Genomic DNA, 9740 nt, shown 5'->3' on the forward strand with positions numbered 1-9740 from the left:
ATTGATGTAAGACATAGTTCATCGTCACTTCACACAATATCATTAAGAGTCTAACTTTGAAAATTGCATAAATGTAAGTTACTGGATCGAGATCTTTATGTGTCAGGAATGCTTATTGTTGCATCTTTATTATTTATTATCATCCATTCACTCTTTGTTGTTTGAGTGCTATTATCTGAGTGCTGGTTTGTATGTACATTTTATCCATAAGCAAATAATGTCAGCACATGCTATTGAACAGTTCTATTTTGTCTATTACAATAGCTACTAAATAAAACGAAAAATTTTAGTAACAAAAAAATCAAAAATCCTTTTTTTGTTTTTCGCTTACAGGCAAACAGATGTATCACTTCCAGTTTAACAATAGAGTTTATTATACATGTGATACAATCTTATCCAGTTGCAGTAGACTCGCGTGCATTTGTAAAATCGCAACACTGATTCCATTAAAATTAATTCTTACAAACAAAGTATGTTAATGCTTGAACAGTAAATTAATTTTAGTTATTTATATCCATACAAAAGAGGTTTATAAACCTTAGTTTCTTTTTGTAACATAAAGTCTTCCAATTTTTTTCCTTTTAGTGAAATATTTACTAAGACTTCAGAAGAAGCTTGCACATTTCTAGTACTACCATTATTGCTAACTAATTATTTGTAGGAACATGTTCTACGTTCCAAAAAATGTATTCAGATTATGAAGCCACATCAAATTAAGAACTTGGTTCACACATTTTTCATACTTTTGATATAAGTTATAACTCCATATACATTCATGGTAACATTAACATATAAAGTGAGACATATCTCTTGTGTAACAAGAAATCACCTTTTTCATTATTTATATGTTTCACGTGAAATACAATAACACTGTTTCAACATTTATTTTACTTGCCCTCTACGGATCTTTCAAGTCTTGCAAATGATTGACGAGGACAAAAACGAAATACTTTATAATTACATTTAACATAACTGGGGGCCTATAGAAGTTGGCCATTTATATAGCAAAGACCATACAAAATGTACAAATTTGTAGACATTTAAAAATTCTGCAATGACAATGGTTTTCTTTTTGTTTCAATTACTCTTGGTACCAATCTACTACTGCATATATTATTGCAAATTTTAGATTAAAGGCATTAAATACATATTGATGTTACGATTATGAAATTTCTATTGATCTACTTCTTCTGTATTTGCTCATCAACGAAGGTCAGGTAACTGGAACCGACCTTAATGAATGCAAGACCAGAACCAATACCAGCTATTGTGCACAAGGCAGGATTAGGTGGTACAACAGATCTCAACACTGCCCATACTAGAACTGATCCAAAGCTCAGCAATACAGCACCAGCAGAACTATTAACAAAACAGGTCGGTAAAAGATTTATTTCAAAATTGTTAGTTCCTTCATTGGAACGATTAAACTCCAATGCATGATAAAAAGCTTACCTATATGCGATTCTTACACTTTGGGGAGCATTTTTCATGTGTTCACGAGTATATATATACGAGCCAATGCCAACAAGAGCACTACCCAATAAAAAATTTGTGATGTCTTTCTTTGGGAATACTCTATAAATACACAGAAGTAACAACACAAGGATAGACATTAAAAATACAAATATAACATGAAATACATTTAAATACATTTAAATCCCACAATTTTGTTAACACTACTTTTGTTTACTTTGAAAAATATGAACTGAGGGAACATGGTTGACAGAAGAGGTAGCTGACGTTAGATAAATAATTACACAAATAACATTGCAGCTTTTATTCTATTCTTCCTCAGAAGCTACAACTACTGTTGCACGTGTATTTTATCAGGCTCAACATGACGAATTATTGATTGTCATGAATCCTAATCAAGATGACCAGTTACTCCATTTAACGTAATCGTTCTTATTCAATGAATCAAATAGCGAAGCAGATTCAAAATTTTCGATTATTCAGGAAATTTATTGCCAAGAACATGTTCACCGTGACATTACGTAACATTCCACGGCAAATAATACATGAGAGCGTAACGATAGAGGTTAATGTATCTGGGTACAACGAATTCCTGATTGTCTTACCTGACAACAAGGCTTGGATTCATCACATTGATCGACAATGCGGTGTACGAACCAACACCGAAAGCCGGAACATAAAATTTTACGAGACTACATTTCGTAATCGGCTTCAAGCCAAGCTTCTGCAAGATTGTGCCGGCGTTCGTGCTTCCTCCCGTAGCCATTATTCGATCGTCTGTCTTCTCAGAACGCGTTCTCGTCAATAAACGTAGCTTCGAAAATTATATTCGTGCTAGAAGCTCGATGAATCAACTACAAATGCCTGTATGTATGTACAGAGATGTTTACGCGAATCGAGAATCCCACTGATGATCTGACGGTGTCGAAAGTTCAATAGAGACAAGGACAGAAAATTGAATTCTTGCAATGTGTTCCTAAATACATTACTACCGCGCGAAGAGCGTTCGAAAATTACGAATCGAGAAACCGCGAATGAATTCATTGAGATTTACAAAGAAATGACCTTTATTATTTCAAATGGAATCTATCTTTCTTACATATATTTATAATTACAGAAATAATTATTTATTTGGACTGTTCTAGCAAGGCGAAATAATGAGCACGAATGACACCATCAGGATAAAGAAAACAAACCAAAGAGGTATTGTCCTTTCAAATTGTCGTTCGGTAAGTTTACTGTTCCTCGATTCACAGTTGTAAGCGTATTATGTATATACACTTAATCTTGCCGGATACAATGTGGCAGTGAATATATGATTATGTACCAATCTACTTAAAAACGATGAATCGCTTCCTCTTACGGTCTACTATTTTATATATCTATAAATAAAATAAATATATATATATATTGTGTGTGTGTGTGTATATATATACAACTGAACCGTAGGTGGAAAACGAAATTCACCGAGGATCTGCTAGTTTGTTTCGTCTAAGTTTTGGTGTTATCCCCCCGGAGATCTTTTTTTCATTTTTGTACAAACTATTCGTTTTTATGGTGGCAGGTATTGCTTTCAATAACGAGATTTAATACGATTTAATTCGCTCAAGATCTTCTTCACGGGAATTCGTTTAAGCGTTGACTGCGGGGCCTAGCCTTGCGTGCGGCAATGAGTTGAACGGAGTTATGTTACGGATTTCTTTCTCTAGACAAGCAGTGTAAATGTCGGTGGTGAGCTCGCTTAAAGGAATCTCAGTGTCAGCCTTGGCAGCTTTTACAGCATCATCTACTCTTTTTCTTATTTCGTTCTCCATTTTCTGTGGAACAATTTTGATTAATAATGTTGTAGTTGATGCAAAGAAAAGCTATATTAAGGAATACTAAAAATGATATACTTTAATTTCATCTTGAGTGACAAGATTAGCATTCAAGATGCGTTCTTTGAATCCAGTAATGGGATCTCGAGTTTGTCTGACTTCCTGTATTTCCTCTCTCGTACGGTAGCTGGTACCAGGATCAGACATACTGTGACCACTGTATCTGTAGGTTACAGTTTCCATGATAATAGGTCCTTTACCGGACGTGCAATGGTTTACGGCGAACCTTGTAGCTTCCCTGACAGCTAACACATCCATACCATCCACCTAATATATTCAAACACTTGAGTTTCCCCAATAGAATTAGCATGAAAATAATGATAATTCATCCAAGAAACCAACCCAAATTCCAGGAACGTAATCTCCTCTTGTGTAGTAGTCTGTGCTAGCAGAAGCACGGTCGACGCTAGTACCCATACCGTATCCGTTATTTTCACAGACAAAGATGCAGGGAACATCCCATAATTTAGCCATGTTGTATACCTCAAATACCTGTCCTTGATTGGCCGCACCATCGCCATACAATGCAACACATACACCACCTGTGTTCATGTACTTTTGAGCCAAGGCAATTCCAACTCCTAACGGCACCTATGTATTTTACATGTCTATGATATGCAAATGGTTGATTCAATAATTATTAGCTTCATAAGATTGGATGGTTTGTAAAACTCACTTGAGCACCAACAATGCCATTTCCACCATAAAAGTTTTTGGTGTACATGTGCATGGAACCACCTTTACCTTTTGCATTGCCTCCTTTTCTACCAGTTAATTCGGCTAGGACACCGAATGGTTCTATTCCCATTAAGTGAGTCCATCCATGAGCACGGTAAGCTGTGATCACAGCATCTTGTTCTCTAAGAGCAGATTTTATACCAACTGCGACAGCTTCCTACAAAAGAAATGCAGATTTCATGTTACCAGAATTTTACCGAATAATTTGAGTTGCAATAACAATTATTCTTACTTGACCAGAGTATAGATGACAGAAACCTCTGACAATCTTCTCTTTGTAAAGGTTTCCTGCCGATGTTTCCATACGACGGATCGTGTGTAATTTCTTGTACATTTCTAAAGCCTCTTCTCTCGTAATTTTCACCTGATTGGAGGGTCCGCTGTCCAGTTTGTGTAATCGGAAAGGTTTCGTTTCGAATGAAGCCTCTGTGGCATAATTGTTTTTCTTACTGAAGAAAAAGGATACCACCTAAAAACATATGAAAAATCTTTATTACATCTATCTGATTTTCAAAACTACAGTATCACATATAATAACTCACAATTAAGGAATTTGTAACAAAAACAATTTTATACAAATACCTTAATCTTCTACGGCAAAACCTAAATTTTATGTGTTACCATGAACTTAAAACTAATTTCAACATTATCTAATTTTATAAGCACCTCAATTCACGAAAAAATAATATCAAATAATATAGTGGGTCATACATAAAACAGGTGTACGCAGCCTCAATGTAACGCTTCGGTAATAAACCTTGATAGTGCAAGCCACCATGATTCATAATCTTGGTCGAGCAAGAACTCTCGTCGAGTAAAATAATTAAGCGAAGAACTTAGTGATAAAAGAATTGAGCACGGAGTGAGGAAGTCGGTGATAATAAACAAATCTTAGCAGATAATTACCTCGTTCCAGCTCCCGAACTGGCGAGACACCAGGTGATATAAAAAAAGAAAGATCAAACGATCAATCGGAAAATATTCAGAAATGATCGTATAGAAATTATAACAAGACCCTGGCATGGAACGTGTTGGCAAGTAGCTAGCTAGAGGTCATTCGTCGATCGTCAAATTCTGGTACTTACATTGCGTTTTGACGTTTGCACGCCGATATTTCTGATGCAGGTCGGAAGCATTTTTGATGGCTCTCTTATTCAATTGTAATCGGGATCGTAGGAACAGATGAGAAATTAAAGTTGACAAAATGGATCCGAAGAGGACGGCTCATTCGTTTGGCGCGGACAGTATCGTAAGATCTGGCTCGGAAACGTCACAGGTTGGTTGGTATCCCCTCCACTAGAAACATTATGTAGAAAAAATGTTGGATGATGTGACGTAATGCCGTTCATTGCGTGGAAGTTGAAGACAAAAAAAATGTTAAAATACAAACACGTGCTCTCGAAGTACAGATTAAATATATCAGAGACTGAAAGAATTTTCATATCGCAACCTTCGATAATTCTAAATTGTACTGTATCCCCGTGTAACATCCGTTTCAATATGACGTTATGAGTAGCAATTAGCAATGAATATGGATAAGATTAGAGACTGAACATTCTAAAATAGTTAATTTATTCAGTAGTCCACATTTTTCAAGCGCATTACATAACGATGATAGATTTAGCTTTATAAACACAAAAATCAGTGTTAAATACATTTTTAGAATCACTTTTTCAAGGTAACCTTCGCAGATAAGAATAGTTAATCGAATCAGCTGATTTTACTGATGCATTCGAACCAATTTGAACACGTGGATTTGCGTTACGAAACGGTTTTGCATTTACGTATGCGATATGTACATGTACTTTGAAAAACTGCAACATAGTTGACACAATCTGTTAAATATAGTGAGATGCAAGTGTAGAATAATACAGACATATAAGTAGATTGTTGATTTTAATTATAGAGAAAATTTCAAAAACCCACGTGTTTATCGGAGAGCGCGAAATTTTTATTGCGATGGTGCTGCCACTTAGTTGTCCATTTCGGAAACACAAAACCCGTTTGAAGAAATTCAAATTCAATATTTAAAGGACAGTGAATCGAAGATATTTTACTATATTTTACTATTAAAAGTGATTTAATTTTATTGAAAAAGTGGGATACGTTTAGTGTTAATAGAAAGAATATTGTTCTCAGGCAACTAGGTAAGATAAATATTCATGTCATGTCTTATCAAAAATTATTCATTGGACATCAGTCAGTAATGTGTTTAATTGTAAAATATTCTTCTATTGTGCACACTCTATAAATATAATGCAGAAAGCTATCTGCGATAGTACGTTTTTCATTGATTATACGATATATTTATATCGATTCAGTGGTTTGAAAGGCTGTGGCATTCACGATACACGGCGGTGTGAATTGTACGTAACGAATTGTATTTTTTACATTTATGTACGTTGAGGAGATAGTAACCGCAATGCCGAACAGTACAATCAAGTAACCGAACCACTCGTGCCATTTTTGAAGAGTGCAGTTTAGAATTTTCTTCCGTATTGGTATTTCAGAAACAATTCTTTTATGTGTTCTATAGGGCTGACTTGCATCTATGTATATTGGTTCTTCATCATTGTTTCTCGTTGTCATTAAGTATTGTTCACTGGTTTCGCCGATATTAACAACATCGGTTTCATAATCCACAATTTCATCGAACTCGTCTTCTTCTTCGTCATAATAAACGTACGAATACCGATGGTAATCATTTTTTGGCACGCTTAGAACGCCGTAATATATCGATCTTGAATGAACCCGTGGATCTGTTGAGATGCCCCCACCCATGCTTCTACGTCTTTGGGAACCGGAATATACTTCGGGAGTCGATACATGCATCGATCTTCTCTTTAAAGCCATCATCTTCGAATACACCAATGGAGGAAGCACGAAAACCAGTGGACCTGTTAGGGATCCTCCAATAAGCGCCATTACGATGTCGAATCGTGGTACAGATTCTCCTACAGCTACTCCAAGGAATATGATGGCTGATCTTATGGCACAGCGTTTCCATCCAAATGCTAAACAAAAGCAAACATGTTATAAAATATTTTTGAAGATCTTGTTATTAATGTGACTGGTAAGGAATATTATCTCCGATTTCTTACTCGGCTGAATATTCCACTGATCTTCTAAATTCTGGAAAAGAGCTGAATGGCCTAGAGCACTCGAAAGACAAAGTTGCAGAGAAGCAAGTAGAACGGCTGCACTCATAGTGAAATTTCCTGGAATGACTTGTAATACATTGGCTGTTGTAGTACCACCATATTTCCAGGCAACTAAACCGGTCGTGACAGCAAATAATGAACCACTTACTAAAATAAATGACACTGGTTATTGATGCAAACAATGGAGCAAATAATTGATGTAACTGATTGTTTACTTTTACCTAAAAAAGAAATTAGGACAGCCTTGTTGATATCTTGTGGTCGACGCATATCCACCTGTACAGTCATTAATGTAGGATGTACATCAAATTGGAAGGCCAGCATTCCGTATCTAAAAAGTAATTTTATAATAATGCTATTAACTGGTAGTATTAATTTATTAAATGCAATCAACACGTTTGTGGTACATCACCCAGAAATGAATTTATCCCAGGAAGGAGAAGTGGGTACTGGTAGAGTGTCAAGTTCACGGTCATCGGTAACTATACACCACCATATTAATCCTGCTGTCAGCACAACCGCAGTGCACGAAAATACTGCCAATAGTCTGAAAATCATTTATGCAATGTAGTTTTAGTTTCTAAAGTATCTAACATCCGCAGTCAAAATTTATAATTTACATGTCTTGTGTGCATACAAGATTTCGCATCAAATTCTAATTCTAATTTTTTTTAAATATGGAATATAATGTCACTGAAATTGACAGCATAAGTTACTTCATATCACGTGGACTTCCAAGCCACATAATTGGACACAAAAGTGCACCCACAACCAGAAGCCAATAGCAGAAAGATAGATCGAATTGTTGCCCTGATAGTTTCAGTCCAAATAATTGTAAATTTTGGGAAGCTGAAATTGATCAGTCATTAATATGCGTTTAATAAATTGTGGTATCAGCTGAAAATATAATAAGAACGTACCAACCAATAAATTAGGTATACTGCAACCAAACACTGTAAGGTCTAGAATTATAGTGACCAAAGTTTTTGCTCGAGCACCTAAAGTCAATTCAGTCACAGCAGCAAGGGGATACCTAGAAAATATTAGATTAGTATCTATGAAATGTCTATATCTTGAAAAAATATCAAATTTCTCGAATTTACATGAACAATTAGTTGCAGTAACATCTTACCGACTTTTCCGCGAAATTTGGGGATTTATGGTAGTTGCGATTATCCATGATTTTCCGAGGAGGACCGCTGTATAAATTTGTAAGCCAAATACAACGAGAACGAGAGGGATCCCGTATAATCCTAAAATTTAAAGGTGTTTTCAACAATTAGATTTAGAGATATAAGATAATGACAGCGAATTAGGTTTACACAATACCAAGCTTTTTAACAAGTTAATCAACTTTATTTTTTTCAAATAATTAACTCTCTCTCTCTCACACACACACACACACACACGATTGCTCATGCACTCATCGCACAAATTTTCCTTGCAATAATCACTCACAATACGTGTCAATTATACAAATCGTTTCAATTTAAATAAAATATTTTGTGAAACAATGTTTACGTTAGTCTTACAGTCGACTGTGTGTGTGTGTCTGTGTATGTATGTGTACGTATATATATTAATATTGTAGCTTATAAAACTAATCCGTCGGGCGATATATTACCAGTGCATGTTACAAACATAGTTCCTACTCCTAATTTACTAAATGTATTCACAAAAGTCTCGCGGTGGTTTCTTAAAAATTGTCATTGTTGTCGACTATAAAATGACTTTTTGTATTGACAATCAAGTCTTCTGGTAAGCAGATATGAAACTTACCGCATTCCACGATCGCACGCGGCAACGCAATAATTGGAAAGACGCCGAATATGTCGATGACACATAACGTAGCAAACAGAAGCGACAAGTTCGAATTGGCCTCCCTGAGCAGCAGAGGTAGTCTCTCGCGATTCATTTCGGAGAGTAATTCGCACTGTCTTACATCAACGCGGAACTTGAACCGGTTTTCACGTTGCGGTTAAAAAGTGTCCACGCAAACTGAAACTCGATATTCTATCGAACGCGAACGGCTCGCACGGAGCAAGGTGAGTGCAAGGAAGACCCACAAAGTGTCTAGTATTTTCTCCTCAACACATACAGCCATCGTTCTCACGAACCTGATATACGGATCGACCTTCCATTCATCGGATAGAGAATTAAACAAACAAAAACATATTCTCAATGAATGACAAATGTGTCCCACGAAAATAAAAAGAAAAAAAAGAAAGAGGATTTTGCTAATTCTCACAAGATGCTTTGGACTCTAAGACATGGGAACTTCCTCTGGCATCTGGAATATATTTTAACTTCTCCGAAATTCTGAGATCTCTTAAATGTACTTCGTTCGTTTCAATTTGCATCCATTGCTACGTCACATTAAATCCATAATATCCTGTAAGAACCTAAATATAACCCTCCGTCGTCATGATTGATATACTCTTGCTCATCCTGAGCACTCGAATCTCCTTTTCAACGTAAAAGAAATGAAACC

The 9740-nt window shown here is 35.8% G+C and overlaps 3 protein-coding genes across 5 annotated transcripts; all 3 read right to left on the reverse strand.

The window, feature by feature from the left end:
• Nucleotides 1-350: 350 nt before the first annotated feature.
• Nucleotides 351-2429, reverse strand: LOC117220463 (uncharacterized). The gene is made up of 3 exons (XM_033470444.2): nucleotides 2079-2429; nucleotides 1453-1575; nucleotides 351-1359 (listed from the first exon to the last, which is right to left on the reverse strand). The coding sequence occupies exons 1-3, from the start codon at nucleotides 2237-2239 to the stop codon at nucleotides 1182-1184; spliced, it is 462 nt and encodes a 153-aa protein (XP_033326335.1). The 5' UTR covers nucleotides 2240-2429; the 3' UTR covers nucleotides 351-1181.
• Nucleotides 2430-2679: 250 nt separating this feature from the next.
• Nucleotides 2680-5376, reverse strand: LOC117220462 (putative pyruvate dehydrogenase E1 component subunit alpha, mitochondrial). 3 transcript variants are annotated; one of them, XR_004490275.2, is made up of 8 exons: nucleotides 5174-5376; nucleotides 4995-5012; nucleotides 4321-4557; nucleotides 4027-4245; nucleotides 3693-3941; nucleotides 3369-3617; nucleotides 2941-3290; nucleotides 2680-2855 (listed from the first exon to the last, which is right to left on the reverse strand). XR_004490275.2 is itself a non-coding variant. In XM_033470442.2 (7 exons), exons 1-7 carry the CDS (start codon nucleotides 5222-5224, stop codon nucleotides 3105-3107), a joined length of 1209 nt encoding a protein of 402 aa, XP_033326333.2. In that variant the 5' UTR covers nucleotides 5225-5376; the 3' UTR covers nucleotides 2680-3104. The 3 variants fall into 3 exon arrangements, 2 of the variants coding, with proteins under 2 accessions (XP_033326333.2, XP_033326334.2); XM_033470442.2 differs by having other exon boundaries at nucleotides 2680-3290; XM_033470443.2 differs by lacking the exon at nucleotides 4995-5012 and having other exon boundaries at nucleotides 2680-3290; nucleotides 5174-5374.
• A 267-nt stretch (nucleotides 5377-5643) lies between these two features.
• mah (solute carrier family member mahogany) lies at nucleotides 5644-9661 on the reverse strand. The gene is made up of 8 exons (XM_033470432.2): nucleotides 9029-9661; nucleotides 8382-8502; nucleotides 8170-8282; nucleotides 7966-8098; nucleotides 7662-7796; nucleotides 7471-7580; nucleotides 7190-7396; nucleotides 5644-7102 (listed from the first exon to the last, which is right to left on the reverse strand). Exons 1-8 carry the CDS (start codon nucleotides 9162-9164, stop codon nucleotides 6396-6398), a joined length of 1662 nt encoding a protein of 553 aa, XP_033326323.2. The 5' UTR covers nucleotides 9165-9661; the 3' UTR covers nucleotides 5644-6395.
• Between the last annotated feature and the right edge of the window lie 79 nt (nucleotides 9662-9740).

This window comes from Megalopta genalis, chromosome 5 (assembly GCF_051020955.1).
Source record: "Megalopta genalis isolate 19385.01 chromosome 5, iyMegGena1_principal, whole genome shotgun sequence".
NCBI classification, from domain to species: domain Eukaryota; kingdom Metazoa; phylum Arthropoda; class Insecta; order Hymenoptera; family Halictidae; genus Megalopta; species Megalopta genalis.

What these genes read in the sequence shown, in the direction of transcription:
- LOC117220463 (XM_033470444.2), bottom strand. Translation starts at nt 2,239, where the DNA reads ATGGCTACGGGAGGAAGCACGAACGCCGGCACAATCTTGCAGAAGCTT. An exon ending in AATCCAAGCCTTGTTGTCAG is followed by an intron (nt 1,576 to 2,078) that starts GTAAGACAATCA and finishes GTGTATTTATAG; the next exon opens with AGTATTCCCAAAGAAAGACA. An exon ending in AGTGTAAGAATCGCATATAG is followed by an intron (nt 1,360 to 1,452) that starts GTAAGCTTTTTA and finishes TTTTGTTAATAG; the next exon opens with TTCTGCTGGTGCTGTATTGC.
- LOC117220462 (XM_033470442.2), bottom strand. Translation starts at nt 5,224, where the DNA reads ATGCTTCCGACCTGCATCAGAAATATCGGCGTGCAAACGTCAAAACGC. An exon ending in ATTACGTTCCTGGAATTTGG is followed by an intron (nt 3,618 to 3,692) that starts GTTGGTTTCTTG and finishes TGAATATATTAG; the next exon opens with GTGGATGGTATGGATGTGTT. An exon ending in TCACTCAAGATGAAATTAAA is followed by an intron (nt 3,291 to 3,368) that starts GTATATCATTTT and finishes ATTGTTCCACAG; the next exon opens with AAAATGGAGAACGAAATAAG.
- mah (XM_033470432.2), bottom strand. Translation starts at nt 9,164, where the DNA reads ATGAATCGCGAGAGACTACCTCTGCTGCTCAGGGAGGCCAATTCGAAC. An exon ending in TGGGATAAATTCATTTCTGG is followed by an intron (nt 7,581 to 7,661) that starts GTGATGTACCAC and finishes ATTACTTTTTAG; the next exon opens with ATACGGAATGCTGGCCTTCC. An exon ending in TCAGTGGAATATTCAGCCGA is followed by an intron (nt 7,103 to 7,189) that starts GTAAGAAATCGG and finishes GCTTTTGTTTAG; the next exon opens with CATTTGGATGGAAACGCTGT.